The sequence below is a fragment of the Erythrolamprus reginae genome, chromosome 3, assembly GCF_031021105.1.
Source record: "Erythrolamprus reginae isolate rEryReg1 chromosome 3, rEryReg1.hap1, whole genome shotgun sequence".
NCBI classification, from domain to species: Eukaryota; Metazoa; Chordata; class Lepidosauria; order Squamata; family Dipsadidae; genus Erythrolamprus; species Erythrolamprus reginae.
Window position 1 is genome coordinate 203,376,303 of NC_091952.1, and position 18,326 is coordinate 203,394,628.

Here is an 18,326-nt window from a genome sequence, read left to right on the forward strand (position 1 = left end):
AATTGTAAACATCAAGTTGATGCTGAAATACCAGAATTTCTTGTGTCCTTTTTTTCTTGGAAATGCCCAATGCTTTTCTTTTTGCTTTGAGGTATGTTTTTTTTTAAATTTTCCCAGATATCTAAATATAACAGTGTTAAGGGGAAAGCACATTATGGCATAAGTCTCATGATCAAAATGCCTATCATAGGTTAATCAAATAATTTCTAATCAATCCTCACATTAGTATTACTAAGAAATTCTATCAAAATATTTTTGTTTAAAATTCACATGTTAAAGAAATGAAACTTCAATGACCATTTCCTTTTAATGAGGGGTAAGATCCTTTCATGAGTCCATAATGCCCAGTGTATTAGAATGCTTGCTATTATATCCTGTTGATTCCACTCAACAATTTCCTATATGCCATTTTTAAACATGAAATGTAGTTGTAAAAAAGGAGTCCCTGTGGATTTTACTCCACTAATTATTGCCAAATATTGGGCGGGGGGGTTATTCATCTCTGTTCAAAGCCATTGAGCCAATGGAAGACATTGCCATAGTCATGTGACCCCCATGACATCAGCTTTTCACTGAAATGATTATTTATTTATTTGATTTGATTTGATTTGATTTTTATGTCGCCCTTCTCCTTAGACTCAGGGCGGCTTACAACATGTTAGCAATAGCACTTTTCAACAGAGCCCCCACACACACACAATCCGGGTCCTCATTTTACCCACCTCGGAAGGATGGAAGGCTGAGTCAACCTTGAGCCGGTGATGAGAACTGAACCGCTGACCTACAGATCTACAGTCAGCTTCAGTGGCCTGCAGTACAGCACTCTACCTGCTGCGGCACCCTGGCTCTCTTATGGTACCTATTTATCTACTTGCATTTCAATGCTTTCCTTGGAAGGAGATGGGATGAAGACGGGAGCTCACCCTGCTCGGGTCTTAAACCTGGGCTTCCAGTTTTCCAGCCAACAAGCCCAGTACTTAACCTGCTAAGCCACCATGCTGTCCCTAAATGCAACTGTACTAATTTCAGATTTGCAAAAATAGAGATATTCTATGCCATTTTCTCAGTGAAACAGTCTATTAAAATACAGGACCAAAGCTGGAGTAGGCTAAAAAACAGTCAAGTCTAAATGAAAATTAAACTCACTCAACCCTACTTGAGAATCTTTACTTGAGCATTTCTGCTTTTTTAATAGTAAAATAATAAAGGAGGTAGGAGAGAATTAAGAGAAACATCATTGAAGAAGAAAATCAGAAACAAAACTGTGTAAGCAAATACAAAATGAGAAGTATTGTTTACCTGTCAGTTGACATTGATTAATCTTGTGCTCTGTGATGTCACTCAATGACTCGAACACCTGGAGGCAGCTGTCACAGCTGTGCACAGCGTCTTCCTCTAATTCCTCTCCTTCTTCTGATCTTTTCTTACAATCTATCAACTCTCCATCCTCTGTCCTGTCTTCTAGTTTACAGTTCAGATCTGAAAGAAAATTAAGATTATGACTCCAAGGTTTAAAAATTGGACATTGGGTGGATTTGTTGTAGTACTGTTGTTGTTCAAGCTATTCAACAGGTACAAAAATACTTTTGGCTCGAGGCTGTAGAACATGAACATTATGCTGGAATTTACAGCTCAATAAACAGAGGAAGCATCTATCCTTTCCATTCTCAATTACTTTTCTTCCCAAATAGCATTCCCTTCTGCAAAAGGAATACTTCCATTTGTCACAGTTAATTTTGTCAACTTTAATGCAACTATTGGGGGCTTTTCATCACTTGAATAATTTAAAAGAATAAATCCCTTCTACAATGCAGCACAATCTAATGAAAAAGATTTTTTTAAAAAAAAAAAGTTTCAGGGAATAAAGCCAGGTTTTAACTTTTTTTTTTAAAAAAAGCTGAAACTAGCTGCCATGAGAATGAAACTGATATTAATAAAAAGTCAAACGAACAGCTTTTATTGCCAAAGAAAATTAAAAATCGATGCATTGTTCTAGAATGATTTAATGTGTCTACTAATTAAATAAGGATGCAGTAATCTGCAGAGAATAATTTGCTCAAGAGGCCATTTTGCATCATTATTTGTCTTAATAAGGTGAAACAAAGATCCAGCAAATAATCTAGCTCCAAATTAGGAATAGAAAGGATGAGTTTAGTACAAAATAGAATTTACTGAAATGGATTGTGACAAATTCCTTGTATAAAGAAAATCTAAGCATCATCCAATACTACTTCAGTTTGGTAAATCACTAGTGAGAAACTCAACTCTTTAAAACTTTTTGTTATTATGCTTTCAGAATTATGTTTCTGAAAATATAAGAAAGATAGCATTTCTATCCTATTTCTGTTTTTTCCTCCTTAAAACATTATAAACAAAAATATAACTAGAAAAAGAAAAGAAAGAAAAATGAAAAGTAATGGATAAAAGAATAAAATATTAGTAAATAATTGTAATAGATTTTGAAGTTTAATATGACCATTTATTTATTTTGTGGAACTTTCGAGATTGTGTCATTTAAAATATAATTAGAAATTTCTAAAATTCTAAGCAAGATGTTAATATTACTATTTATTCTAAGTATAATCATATAAATGGAATTAAAAGAGAAAAAGAAAAAGAAATTTTAGAATTGTAAGCTACTTAGAGTCGTTTGGCTAAGTTGGGAAGCTATAGAAATTCAATGAATGAAATCAGTAAATGAATAAAATGTCATTAAAAACTATTGCAAAATACTTAAAAATGTAGATGCAATATGCTTGGATACTGCAGTGGAATATTTCCCTTGAAGAACCTAAGTGTATTAGCAGGTTGGATTTGAAGGGGGCAATCTACAGTATATTCAAATATCTACTCAACTCTAAAGGTCACTGTTGATTTTGAGTCCAACCTAACTCACTAACCCATTGCCTACTGTTGGCAAAGGGAAAAATAGAACTTTACTTAACTCACCTTAAACTTCTGATTCAAAAACAGCTAATAGATAACACGATTAGCTCATTCAAAAAATAAAACAGCAAAAGATAGAGATGCCACCTTGGGTTATTTGTAAAAATAACAAAGACAAGGTTCATATATATAAAAATAAAAAAAACTTACTTTAGCATAATTTCTGCAACTAGTTCTTTATCTGAAAAATCATTATATCTTATGTTGCTTTAAGATCACATATGCTAACAAAACTGAAATTGTAAGTGCATTTCCAGACTTTGCATCTACTTTAGTCTAGCAGTTAAAAATACATAGGTAATAACTACCAAACATTCAGCTCAGATTTCCAAATTTATCTCGGAAAACCTGATGGGCACTCATGTGAATTTTAACATTACTACAGTATTTGAATGCTGCACATAAAGCTTACAAGCCTATTTGTTTTAAAGTAACTTTAAGTGAAGAGAGAAAGGGATGCAAGTACCGTATTTTTCGCTCCATAAGACGCAGTTTTTTTCCTCCCAAAGTAGGATGAAAAATCAGCCCCGTCTTATGGAGCGAAGATGCAGGCAGGGAGGGGGGGGAGGTGCTGGAGCAGAGGGTAGTTTAAATGGATTTCATGCTCGTGTGTTGTTGCGGTTGAAGGTGTGTGTATGTAGTCATTTTAAAATTTCATTTTCAAATTCAGCCACACACACACAAAATTCTTAGTGCTCTTGCCTCCCTCCCCCCCAATAAAAATAGCCAATCACCGACCATTTCGGGTTCACATCTTTAAACGCGACAAATGCGAATCACTTGCTGAACTTTTTAAGCCGGTTTTTTCCTCTTTTCCGCCCCCCGGACCGTCCGCGTCTATCTCGCAAACGCAGCGCCTCCATTTTGCAGCCGCTAGGAAGGTGAAGCGGCAACAGCCCAACCTCCCTCCTCCCGTCATTCTCAGTGGCGCCGTTGGCGCAGTCACAACGAGGAGGACTGGGTGGTCGGGGTTCAAAGCGGAGGGCGGCAATCGCCGCGGTTCAGGGCTGGGGAAGAGGTCGCTTAGCGGAGGCGGAGGCCTGCGCAACTCCCGGGGAGCTCAGCCTCATGGATAAAGGCATCAAGAGGTGAGAGGCTGCAAGGGAGCGGAAGCCTTTGAGTCTTTGAGTTCTTTTTTCCAAATCCCGACTGCTGCTGCTGCTGCTGCTGCGAGGTTGGATCAATTTTTGCACACTTAGCCCCTTGTCCTTTGGGTGTCATGTAGAAGTGCTGGGGTACATTTGGGGCACAGCTTCACCATTGAGGTTTTTCCCCCCTCGACCCTCTGCCTATTTTAAAATAAATCTGAGAGACTATAAGCCTGAATTGTTGAGCCAATTGAGGTTTTTCCCCCCTCGACCCTCTGCCTATTTTAAAATAAATCTCAGAGACTATAAGCCTGAATTGTTGAGCCAATTGTTATTTTGTCTTAAATATTATTTAAAATATTTACATTTTTATAGTCTTTCTTACTAGTATCCTGTATATAAATATTGTTATATCTTTTTTGGCTCAAAATATTTTTTTTTAATTTTCCTCCTCTAAAATCTAGGTGCGTCTTATCAGCAGGTGCGTCTTATAGAGCGAAAAATACGGTATATTCAGTGCTTATTGAATGTTTGCCATCAAAAAGAATTACCATCATCAGGCTGAAGTTTTAAGCTTCGTGTTGCTGTAAATATGGAATGAATATATATATATATATATATATATATATATATATATATATATATATATATATTCAATGTTTTTTTTAGCTGGAATTTTAAAATTTTAGGGAGACTAGGATGGTCCCATTTCGGCCTTGTTCTGGCCTCATCAGCTAGCCACACCCTTTCTTTTACTGGGATTCGATCTGGTGAAAGGGTGTGGCTAGCTGATAAGGCCAGAACAAGGCCGAAATGGGACCATCCTAGTCTCCCTAAAATTTTAAAATTCCAGCTAAAAAAAAAAAACATTTAACACATACAGAATATAGTTGTCGGCTATAAATATATTAACTGCCTTGTAGTGGCCCTGGGTTGGGCCTAGAGGCAAAAAGGAGCTGTGACGTTCCTTAAATATACCAGGGTGATCCGACATAAGAAAAAAAAAAAAATATATATATATATATATATATATATATATATATATATATATATATATATATATATATTCCCAAATTATATAATAGAAGTCATTGGGTGAGAAAAGCAGAGTTACATCTACTTATGCACTTACAGATTTAAATCTTCTGGGACAGAAGTCAGGCAACTTAGTTCCTGCTGCTGCTACTTCAGAATGTATATTCTAGCAAAATGCCATGTTAGTTTTTAGGTCAATTCTTAAGGGGACAAACCCATGAGACTGGGTTCAATCACAGCCCTTGTGTAATGAATTATGGCAACTTCCGCCTTCTCTTGATGAATATATTTCCCATTCCTACTTTTTTCTCTGAAAAAGTACTTCTATTATAAAGTCATTGATACAGAAAGTAGAGTTACAGACTCATATGCTTTTGAATATCAGTGAAATAGTTCATATGGGTTGTTAAAAACAACTGTTTCAAACTTAAACAGGACATATTGAAATCAAAATCTTTTGCACACATCTAATTGGTATCAACCTATACTTTAAACTTTAAGTAGAAGGATGAAGCGCCAAATCAATTCTCTTCAAATACGTTTGTGGAAAATGTTATGACATCAACTATACAACTATCTTCCAGTCTATTTTAGACTAGTTCCGATATGAAAATGACTAAATATTACCTATTGCCCATAGGCGTGAGAATTGTTTTGTGAATAATGAAGTTCTACTTTCCAGGTCTAACATGTTTCCATACAAAATTGGATGCATTTTTTTCCTTAGTTCTCAGCTACTTTTTATTGAGACATTATAAAAGTCTAGCTCCATATATCACATATTTCAAATGTGATATTCTTAGATGAGACAAATGATTTCCTTTGAAATTACTTTTCTTTTGGGGGAGGCAGTATAAATTTATTTTTATTTATTTATTTAATTAATTACTTTTAATTGCTTTATTTAATTACTTTTCAATCGTGGATTGATTTGCATATACTCTTACCAATCATATTGCCACTTCTAACCATTTAAATGACTAGCACGCAAGTGCAGGGAAACTCTTGCCTTTTAAAACACATACTTTCCTAAAGTGTTTTAAGTAGATTCAGTGGCTCTAAATAACAGATTTACTAGAGAAATTTAACCTTCAATAAGCAAGTGTCAATCTAGATATAAAATATTAACCTAATGATTACCAGAAGAGATAAACTCTTGCTGTATAATAATCTCCTGAAGGGAATAACGGTACTGAAACCACACTATCTAAAAAAGAGTTATTTGTAAAAGCATGCATGACTGAGCCAAACTAACAAATTCGAAAAAATTACTCACAAACACAGAGATGAGCTTTCTACTCCTACTTCTACTTGCAGATTTGCTATTGAATTGCAACCCCAGTATAAATTCTTAACAGCGTAAAACCAGAATGGCCTACCTGAACAAACTAGACTGACATTTGGAAATCGTATTTAATATAAACTACTATTTCAGCATGTTTATCTGACAATATGACATGCTGCAAAATTACTAAATGCAACAAAAAAGAGTTCTTATATAAATTTTACCTAGTAATATAGTATATAAATGAACTGCTAGTTTTCTAGATTATTTTCATTATTTATATAAATAGAAATTTAAATAAGACATGCTCCCATAGCTTTTTGTCCTCATTCATTCCCCCCCCCCCTTTCTCTTCACAAGAGATATTATTGCAGTAACTTGATCCAATGAAACCTCAGCTTTGGAGGAAAATGAAAAATACAAATGCTTAAAAGAATTAGAAGTAATAAATCTAAGGATGTCAATTAAACTCCAGTAAGAGATTGGTTTAAGGCCAACCTTAAAGGCAGAAATCCTTCTCTAGTCTGAGAACACTTGTAATAACCTATACAAAAATCAAATTTAAATTTAAGTAATGGCTATCTAACCGCCATCCCAGAAGACAATATGTATGCTTGAGAACTCATCTTAAATATTTTTCTCCATGAAGCACAGATCCGTAGCTAAAAAGCCAAGTTTCCAGTCCATTTGACTGCATTTTAATGGACCTCCTTCCAAGCCACTTCTGCATGGAAAAATGCTGGCAAAAGAAAGGAAAACTAAAGATCATGTGGTTATAATTATGACCAGGAAAGGAGTATTTCTGCAGTTCAGCAGTGAAGTAAAACTCTATCGTTGTCTGCTCCCAACAGTGTCCATTGCAAAACAACTGCCTCATTAAATCTCTGCAGCAAGATTAATATGCCGTAGCTGCACTACATTTATAACTTGGTACTCCATAAAAAGCACATTTAATGGAAACAGCCAGAGCTCTGATACCAAGTATTACTTGAGAAACTTCAGACCGTACGTAGAGAACTTCTTGTACTTATTTGTCTTCAAAACAATCAAATTTGAATCAGCTGGAAGACTATGAATTTTACTCTTGCCTTAGTCACAAAGTCTGCTGCGTGACTTTGAGCCAGTCATTCATTCTCTCTCTCTCTCAACCCTGAGAAGAAGACAAACCACTTCCAAATATAAAGGTAGTCCTTGACTTACGACCACGATTGGCCCCAAAATTTCTGTTTCTAAGCAAAACAGCTATGTGAGTTTTGCTCCATTTTAAGAGCAAACATGGTTGTTACGTGAATCTGGATTCACTTTGACTTTGCTGATCAGTCACAAAATCACACGACCCTGGGATCACACAACCCTGGGACACAGTCATAAATACATGCCAGTTGCGAAGTGTATGAATTTTGATTATATTCCACCAAGGATTCTGCAAAGGTCATAAATGTGAAAAACTGTTGTAATTGTCACTAAATGAACTGTTGTAAGTGAAAGAATACACGTACAGCTAAAAAAAAAAGCTCAGACACAAGTCCAGTCAGGATCGACTGTCTACGGAGTCTATAGAGAGGGGAGGCATACAAATCAAATAAAATAAAATAAAAACAAATAAAATAAATAAATAAATAAATCGACAGTGACTCGAAGGCATCAATCAACCAGATTATATGAATATATAAATAATTTTAATTGATATTTCTGTGGCAGAACACAGAAGATAACTCTCTGCCAACTGATCATACTGTCTCCCAGATATATAAACTGTACTTATACTGTTCTCAGATACAAACTCTCTCTTACTTGAAAGCAAAGTTAAAATGGTTGACGAGCTGGCAAAATGTTTGTAGCAGAGGAAATGGCTAAGGAGAGACACAAAGCTTGGGCTGGTCTAAGAGAGGGAAAAAAGGAAAGGAGTTAAGAATCAAAGGTAGAATTAGGCAGTTTGGAGTGCTGAAAAAAGTTTCACAATGATTCCGTAATTATTTAAGATCACAGAAAGGAAGACTATATACACTGCTCAAAAAAATTAAAGAGAACACTTAAAAAACAGAATATAACTTCAAGTGAATCAAACTTCTGTGAAATCAAACTGTCCACTTAGGACAGTGTTTCCCAACCTTTTTTGAGCCACGGCACATTATTCACATTTACAAAATCCTGGGGAACATTGAGGAGGGGGCTAAAAAAAGTTTGGACAAAAAAAATCTCTCTCTTCGTCCCTTTCGCTCTATTTCTCTCTCTCTCACCCTCTTTCTCTCTCTTCCTTCCTGCCTCCTCTCTCTCCATCCCTCTTTGTTTCTCCCTTCCTTCCTCTTTTTTGCTCTTTCTTTCTCCCTCCTTCCCTCCCTCTATGTCTTTCCCTCACCCTCCTTCCCCTTTCTCTCTCTTGCTTTCTCTCTCTCTTGCTGTCTTTCTTTCTCCCCCCCTCTCCCTCTCTTTCTCTCTCTCTCTCTCTCTTTCTTGCTATCTCTCTTTCTCTCTTTTTTGCTTTCTCTCTCTTTCTCTCCCCCTCTCTCTCTTTCTCTGTCTCCCTCTCTTGCTATCTTTCTCTCTCGTTATCTCTCTTTCTTTCTTTCTCTCTCTCTCTCTCTTTCTCGTACCCCCACGCCACAGCAGCGGCATTGGGCAGTAGCCGTGGGGCGGCAGCAGGGTGGTCAGCTGTGAGGCGGAGCTCCGGAATGGAGGCACCGACAGCGGCGGCTGGATGTGTTGCTAGATGCCGTACATGCTGGTGTTGCTCTGGGCATGGGCGTGGGGCTGGAGCCTCCGTCCCGGCCAAGCCAGCAGGCAAGTGCCAGCTGCACAATACTAGCATGTACAGCGTACAGCAACATGTCCACCCGCCACCGTCGGTGCCTCTGTCCTGGAGTTCTGGCTTGCAGCCGATCCCCCTACCGCCTCCCAGCAGCTACTGCCCGGTGCCGCTGCTCCCGCTGCCCTCCCACTGCCGCTGCCCTCCCGCCGGGCCCCAAAGCTCACCTGCTGCTGCCGCCAGGGAAGCTCCAGCTGGGCGGGATGCTGCAGCTGCAGGAAAACTTGGAAGGCACAAAGAAGGAAGCTCAGCTTCCGGTCTCACAACTTTTTGCTCTTCGCACTCTCAGCAAAAAGTTGCGAGACCAGAAGCTGAGCTTCCTTCTTCATGGCACATCTGACCATGTCTCGCAGCACACTGGTTTGGAAACACTGACTTAGGAAACAACACTGATTGATAATCAATTTCACATGCTGTTGTGCAAATGGAATAGTTGTGCAAATGAAATATTCAATGAGAATGTTTCATTCATTCAGATCTAGGATGTGTTATTTGAGTGTTCCCTCTCTCTTTGTTTTTGAGCAGTATATATACAGTGAACCCTCGAGTTTCGCGTCCTCAAGTATGGCGAAAGGGCTATTTCGCGAGTTTTCAACCCGGAAGTAAACTCCACCATCTGCGCATGCGTGCCCTTCCACGCATGCGTAGATGGTGGAGTTTCCCCGCCGGGCAGAGGCTTCCCAGGGTCTTCCCCCTTCCCCCAGAGGCTTCCCTGGGTGCCCGCTCGCTTGGGGACATCCCAGCTCCGCTCCCCAGCTGGGAAGCGGAGCTAGGGAGTCCCCACCGCACGCGCGTTGCTGGGGAAAGCGCGCGCACTTGGGGACATCCCAGCTCCGCTCCCCAGCTGGGAAGCGGATCTAGGGAGTCCCCACCGCGCGCGCGTTGCTGGGGAAAGCGCGCGCGCTTGGGGACATCCCAGTTCCGCTCCCCAGCTGGGAAGCGGATCTAGGGAGTCCCCACCGCGCGCGCGTTGCTGGGGAAAGCGCGCGCGCTTGGGGACATCCCAGCTCCGCTCCCCAGCTGGGAAGCGGATCTAGGGAGTCCCCACCGCGCGCGCGTTGCTGGGGAAAGCGCGCGCGCTTGGGGACATCCCAGCTCTGCTCCCCAGCTGGGAAGCGGATCTGGGGAGTCCCCACCGCGCGCGCGTTGCTGGGGAAAGCGCGCGCGCTTGGGGACATCCCAACTCCGCTCCCCAGCTGGGAAGCGGAGCTAGGGAGTCCCCAAGCGTGCGTGCACCCCAGGCGCGAGCAACGGGGTGGGCGGGCGAAGGGCGGGCGGCAGTGGAAGCAAAAACACCATCTGCGCACGCGCAGATGGTGTTTTTACTTCCGCACCGCTACTTCGCTAAAAATCGATCATCGCGTGGGGTCCTGGAACGGAACCCTCACGATGATCGAGGGTTCACTGTATAGAGAAAGCTGTCTATGTAGTGTAGATATGCAGAAGAAGAAAATAACTCAGAATTCCAAAAAAGAGGATCTGGATTGCCAGTTTCTGAGAAGCTGCCAGCTAAGCTATAACTGAAAACCTTGATTCACTCTTTGTGGAATGTAGTAAGAACTGCACAACTAAAAACAGCTTAGGACACACAGTTTTATTAGAAGAAGTAATATTATTCCAAGGAGGAAGATAATTAACCTTGGAATGGTATAAAAACTGTGATAGAACCAGTGGACCATAAAACAATTTATTACATTCCTTTGAAGGCAGAAGGGAGGGAGACCTGAATATGTTTGTATGCATTAGCTGAATGCTGCTTGCATAATTAGCTGACTAAAATTTTGAAGTGAAATTAGTATCTATGTGTCTTGTGGCAAGAAAGTAGCAAAAAAAAAGGGTAGTTCACAAATTGTTGCTTGCTGAACTTTGACTGGTTCATTGTTGCAATTCACTACCATCTTCAGAAATAAAGTTGGTTGTTCCATAAATTTAAAACTATTCAGGCCTGGCTTAATTTCTTGCACAAATTTCTGGATTAGCCTAATTTCTCTCCTTTTTCCATGGTTTTCCTTTACCATGATACAGAATGATATATTTATTTCTTCCATCGTTTTTAACTATTATTTATTTTACAAATATGTGTTTGTTGTGAAGAGAGGAGGGATAGATAGAAAGACAGACATATAGGTTATAGAGATGATAGAGATCTACCAGCCTTCTTCACCTAGAAACTCCAAATATGTTGGACTTTAACTGGACTTTAATCTCAACAGGCATAAGAATTGCCTACTGTTGGTTGGGATTATTTATATTGGCAATTGTAAAAGCACCTAATTGGGGGAAATCTGATTTGTACAATTGCAATAGGTAATTTTAACTTCTTAAATATAAGAAAACCATAATTAAAACAGTAGTATTTTTTTAAGATTGCTGGGACCCTTATGAATTCATCTATAAACCAATACCAATAAAACATACAATACAATCACTTTCCCCCCAAAGAATATTTAATTATTATTTCCAGAGCAACTAATCAAGCAAATTAAAGGACTTAATTGTCCCTGAAATATAGCACAATTATTTTTCAAAGGAAAAGCAAAAACTAAAGAGAGCCGTTTTAAGAAGCAACATGCTATTAAGCCCCATTATAATGAACAGGTCAAATTTCCAACCTAAAATCTTGCTGACTGAACTAAGTCTTTATCTGCACAACTCCCAGTGACTTAAATGTAGGGATCAGTGACTGCTAACAAAATCAATGGATTAAGATTTAAACTGCATGCTTATTTGTGAAAGTAACCAGCCTGCAGAAATGCCTGGCCACAATCCAGAAATGTACATGTGCCAGAGCAATGTAAATAAGTTTTATTCTTCTTTTGCGACTTCTTTGTGATAAACTCACAGTCCATGTGTAAACTTCCCCTATTTTGAAAAATAGACAGATGATCCGGTATAAAAGAATGGAAAAACTGGTCTTCTAGAAAATAGATCAACAAATAGCTATTTTGTACACAGATCTGCTTCAGAAGCATGCAGAATATCTATGTAACAGAATTATCTATGCAATAATAATTGAATAACTGAAGGAAAACTTGTGTTTACAAAAAAAACACGCATTTTTAGAAGTCCATATCACTCTTTAAATGTTCCATTGTTTATTGCATGATGAGAACAAACCAAACATGTGTCATGTTTTTTTTTTAAAGCAGAGAAACATCATGGTTGGCATGGAAATTACCTGTTGGCACTCCTAATTGTTCCACTCCTTCCTGGTCCTCTGATTCATTTTCTTCTACTGTCAGGGGAAGACAAAAATAAACAAGAAAGCGGCAAGTAAGGTAAATGTCTTAAAATATCCAAAACATTGATATTTCTGTTTCACCTCTTTCTGTTTTTAGTTATTATCTCTTTTCATGCTAAATAAATGCATTTGCCTGGTACAAGATTATCTAAAGGGAACTTGAACCAAAAATAGAGTCACCTTTGAAATTATTCAAAAATATTGCATGTCTTAAGAAAAATCAGTCCTGGCCAAAGCAAATGCCGTGAAACATGTTCTTACTTGAAAAAAATCCAGCTAGCACAAGTACCAAGAAGTAGCATCTTCTTAACCCATAAATTTGGAAATGTATTACAATTTTAAACTTAATCCAAATATTATTAAATCAAAAGATGTAGAACTTTGAATATAGAACCGGTATACTCAATGTACCACATCAGTGCAGATTTCTCATTCCAGTAACTCTTTCAAATTGCTTGAGTTACAGTCGACTTCATTGCACTGAAGTTATCCAGGCAATTGACAGTTGGCTTTAGAACCAGAATCCTGCACCATAACAATTTGCAAAGAAAGAAAAGTACTTTATCAACACCATTCAAATAAGGACAAAACCTACTAATTTGCATAGATAGAAGAATTAAAGCAAAGGGTTTATACAATAGTCACAAAGCCAAGATGGGCATTTTATTCACACATTCATGCACACACATGCACAAATTACCTCTATCTATGTTTTCATAAACTTCAGATAATGTATGATAATAACTATAACTTATAGAGTTATTTTACAATGTACTTAATTCTTGATACAATTGGTTCTATAGTCAGGGTAAGGGAAAATAATGTATTAGAAACATAGAAACAGAAGATTGACGGCAGAAAAAAGACCTCATGGTCAATCTAGCCTGCCCTTATACTATTTCCTACATTAATATGAAAGTTATGTCAAGTATTGCGAAAAGTGATTAAGAATATTTTGGTAGGTAAATCCTCTATGGATTGCCTAGCTCCTATAATTAGAATACTAGAAAGTACATTCAGTCGTTCCCTGCCAAAGCCTTTAGTATATCTATATCTAAATCCATATATCTATATCTATATCTATAACTATATCTAAATCTGTCTATATCTATCTATCTATCTATCTATCTATCTATCTATCTATCTATCTATCTATCTATCTATCTGGTGTGTATGTGTGTGTGTGTGTGTGTGTGTGTGTCCCATTGCACCTAAATGTTTGACCCTTCTATTTGCTTGCACTTTATGGGCTTTATTCATATGTTTAGTATGGTAGGAAAGACAAGTATAAAGTCCCTGAAACATATTCTCAATCTCTTCCTTAGAGATTGTAAACAGAATGAAAGTGCATCAGCACTTCAAGAATGCTAAAACTACTCTTTTGCAGAAGTATTCATTCAATTAGTAAGCTTTTACAAGAGGACAAAACATGTATCATGATACTGTGATACAAGCGCTCTCTCTTATACATATGCCTGCAGTATTTTATTCTTTATTTGTCTTCCCTCAAAGATGCCTAAAATACTAAAATACTTCTTGCCTTCAGGAAACCTTTCCTCCAAAAAAATCAGCAGCATGTTTTAATAACAATATTTTAGATGAGTGATGAGTAAAGGGGATGAATGCCAGTAGATGGAAGAAGACATTCTAGTCATATTTGCAGAAGGAGAAAAAAAATCTTATTTCCTTGCAGTCAACAGCATATTCCAATATTCCAGTAAATGTCAAAGTCTCTGCTTTTACTTTTCACTCACTTATAGTTCTTGGACTCAATCAATGATTCCTTCTATTCTTTTTGAGTTTGCAATTACAAAGCAGGACTAACAACTAATAGTATTAGTCTGAGACAGGGGAAATATTTTGCATTGCTTACTGAATAATAATAAGCTCTTAAATTTATTTAATGACTACTGTAAAACTTGATTCAGAACATAATTGCAAACTATGGATGTTTTGAACAAAAGGCAACTTGAGTCTTAGGCTGTCAGGCTTTTATCTCCTCTTCTGTTAAAACCTCCTCATGAAATGTGAAACAAAGTATTTTTGCCATTTCATTCAAATATAGAAAATTGCCATGGTTAAATGAAGCTTAATAGACAAGGAATATCAATTTGGGGTATCAATTCGGAGTTAGGTCTAATGCTGGTTGTTTTTTTTTACTATGTAAATGAAACAGAAAATCAAAATTTAGTATATCATCACGATGACTTTTAATTCCTTCCAACCTAAGAGAGATATGTAGAATAAAAAGAAAAGAAAATCAAGTCTTTACAGCTTTCTGTTCTGACTAGTTACCTTAAATAAATGAATTATAAATGTTGAATGGCAATAGATAAAATAGTACCCATAAAACAAAACAACTCAGAAATATATTTCAAATATTTAAGAAATACAGTGGTACCTCTACTTACAAACACCTCTACTGACAAACTTTTCAAGATACGAACCAGGTGTTTAAGATTTTTTTGTCTCTACGTCCAAACTATTTTCACCTTATGAACCTGAGCCACGGCCGCTGGGATGCCCCACCTCCGGACTTCCGTTGCCACCGAAAGCACCCATTCCTGCATTGCTGGGATTTCCCTGAGGCTCCCCTCGCTGGGATTCCCTCGTTTTTGCCACTCTGAATCCCAGAGAGGGGAGCCTCAGGGCAATCCCAGCAGCAAAAGAACGGGGGCTTTGGCTGGAAAAGGAAATCTGGAGATTTAATTTGATTTAATTTAATTTATTAGATTTGTATGCCACCCCTCTCCGAAGACTCGGGGCAGCTCACAACAGGTGGGGATTCCCAGCAAGGGGAGGCTCAGGGAAATCCCAGCAGCCAAAGAACGGGTGCTTTGGGTGGCAATGGAAGTCCAGAGGCGGGGGTTCCCAGTGGCGCAAGGCTAAAGGGGTGACTTTTGGGGTGGGTTTGCATGCATTATTTGCTTTTACATTGATTCCTATGGGGAAAATTGCTTCTTCGTATGAACTTTTCTACTTACGAACCTGGTCATGGAACGAATTAAGTTCGTAAGCAGATGTACCACTGTACTTAAATTGAAACATTAAAAAAATCACTGAATCATGTGTATTTTTAATTTGAATGGCTTAAAACAAATATAAAGGTTGACATAGATCAGGTTTAGCCAAAAAAAGTCAATTCAGGTGTTCTTCTGAATAGTCATTCTGCAGAAAAAAAGAATATACACCATCACCATCCATGATATTGGGAGTAAAAGCCCTTTAAAAACCACAAACTACAGGATGAGCTCAGCAGTCAGCCTGACAATGCCACAAATTCTTAATAATAGTGACTGTGGTGCTAGCATCCTACCTGTGGTGACGGATGTGAATTGTGTAGCACCTGGTAAGATCAATCAAAGCCTTATACATAACTTTCTAAATTTGGTCAATGGAAGCAAAATCTTAAAACTACAGCATTATATAAAATCAGAATATGACTGGCTACCATTAGTAGCTGCTGTGTCAACTTTACTACTATGTTTGTTTCTTTGTTGTGAATGTTAAAGTGCTTTTTGATAAACTAAAATAGTTCTAACTGCCTCACATTAATAAATATTAAGCAGAACACACACATACACAGAAATATAATGCGATATAAAGCATTAACAGATCAGGATGTGCAATCCTATGGGCTAAAAATAATTCAAATTACTTCCAACAAATCAATTGTATTTTTCATATAATTTACTGTTGCTATTTTTGGAACTTAGAATTGCAAACAGGATCTTGAGGAAAATACACTCAGTTCTCTCACTGTGGAAGAAAGAGTGGGGGAAATGGCACAAGGACTTCTTACGTTCTATAATATTTCAGAGCATATCTATAATTTCTTCACAAACTGGAATGTCCTCTGAACTGTAGTAAATTCTTAGCCAAGCTACACCAAATAACTTTAGAGAGATAGAACATGTCTTATAAACCCTTTAATGAAATGGAAATATTATAGAATTGACCAATCAATGCTGAACCAACAGCATGCCTACTAGCAATTCCATCCACAATAGTTACCTAACCACTGAAACTTGTTAATTAAACACACCAAACAGTCCAGAGATAATCAGTCTTACTGGCATAATAGATGAAGTTCTATGTCTGCAGAAGCCAAAACTGGCTTTCATATGGGAATGGGATGGGAAGGGAAGGGGGGGGGAGGCAAGAGAGGGAAGGGGTGGGATTGTAATTTTATCTTTTCTCTATTGCAATGATGAAAACTGTGTTAGTTTCCTTAAATTTTACAATCACCATGCATAGCCATACAGTTGTCTCAAAGATCTATTTATGGAAAACCCTTATGAGTATGAAGATCCTGGATCATTTCACAAAATTCTATTCTCACTTTGATTGTTATTTCATGACACAATATCTGCTTCAGTGACTGTATTAAAATGAGTATCCACCTGATTTGCATTTATTAAACATATCACTCATTAGTGGTTTTTTCATAAGCAATGCCATACTCATAATTTAAGCGCAATTGCAAAATGCTGTTCCAATATTTTGCAAAATTGCCATGTCCCCTGTTTTTTATGCCTTACTTATGAAACTGAAGAAATGCAATTAAATAAAAATGATGATAAAGCTAAGCAGCTAGATGAGAAAAGGTGCACTCTTAAAACACATATAAATGCTGCATCATAGCTCATCTAACGTTTTCTTTTATCAGTGAGTGCTTCTTTAATCTCACTGCAAAACACAAACCCTTGCAAAACAATGATTACCCATCTCCTCCCACTTATGACTGTATGACTGTTGCTTGTATCCTTACCATTTATATTATTATTGTTTCCTGATGCTTATTTGTACCCTATGACAATCATTAAATGTTGTACTTCATGATTCTTGATAAATGTATATTTTTCTTTTATCTACACTGAGAGCACAAGCACCAAAGACAAATTCCACGTGTGTCCAATCACACTTGGCCAATAAAGAATTCTATTGTATTATGTTCTAATAGGAGGCATTAGCATTTTCTGTTTGGATGGCAGTGCTGCTAACTCCATTACTGAACATTTGTTCAGGGCCAGACATAAATGGTATACTATAGAATAGAGAATACAAATAATTTCTGTTGTGACAAAGTAAAGTAGCTGGTAAAAATGGGGAAAATCAATAGATTTGGAATTTGCATAACAAAGGCATATCTCTGGGGCAAAACATTTCAGAAACCAACTTCAGAAAAAGCTAACTCTGGTCCAGTTTCCCCACCACCATCACTCCAAGCAGTGTGTTTCTTGATGACTTCATAACATGAGAAAAACCATTTCTGAGGAAGCTGGACTCCCAAATAACCAGACCAGGCATCATGTAAAGCTTATAGATAACAACGGTGTCAAGTTTGGAAACTTATAGGTAAGCAATGCAGCAACCAAATAGCCACAGCTCAAACATAACAATAAACTAATTAATTTAATAAATTAGCAAACCTTTCCCAAGTCCTGCTTATGAATTCACTGAAGAGCCTCCCTAAGTATAATACAAATGTCCACAGGGGAAAAGGTAATTTGTTATTATGGTTTGGGTCCCAGGTTTTCACATATGTGAGAACTGTTCAGTCATGGAAATTCAGAAGGCATTTGTGTTTAATACACTGTTTTTGTTATTGTTGTTATAGAATGCTTTGCTGTTGTTGTTGTTGTTATTATTATTATTATTATTATTATTATTATTATTATTATTACCATGTTTCCCTGAAAATAAAACCATCCTATATTTTTTGAACCCCCAAATAAGTGCTTGGCCTTATTTTCAAGGAGGTCTTATTATTTTGGGGTGCGTGGAGCAATATGGGGCTCCTCTTGCCATCTTACCTGACTTCCAGCTCTGTCTCCCTAAACTTAACCAGAGGAAATGGTATTTTGAGGAGGAGGGCTTATTTTCGGAAGAGGGCTTATTTTTGTGGAAACACGGAATTATTAT

General features: G+C 37.6%; 1 protein-coding gene across 8 annotated transcripts in view; it reads right to left on the bottom strand.

The window, feature by feature from the left end:
- Window positions 1-18,326, bottom strand: part of ZNF521 (zinc finger protein 521) — a 378,383-nt gene that overhangs the window by 332,016 nt on the left and 28,041 nt on the right. For all 8 annotated transcript variants that reach the window (XM_070747664.1, XM_070747658.1, XM_070747654.1 and 5 more), the window contains 2 exons: window positions 12,339-12,395; window positions 1,300-1,479 (listed from right to left, as the gene is read on the bottom strand). Coding sequence is in view for 4 of the 8 variants with exons in the window: in XM_070747654.1 (XP_070603755.1) it covers window positions 1,300-1,479; window positions 12,339-12,395 (237 nt within the window). In the remaining 4 variants the exon portion in view is untranslated. The remainder of the gene's footprint in view (window positions 1-1,299; window positions 1,480-12,338; window positions 12,396-18,326) is intronic.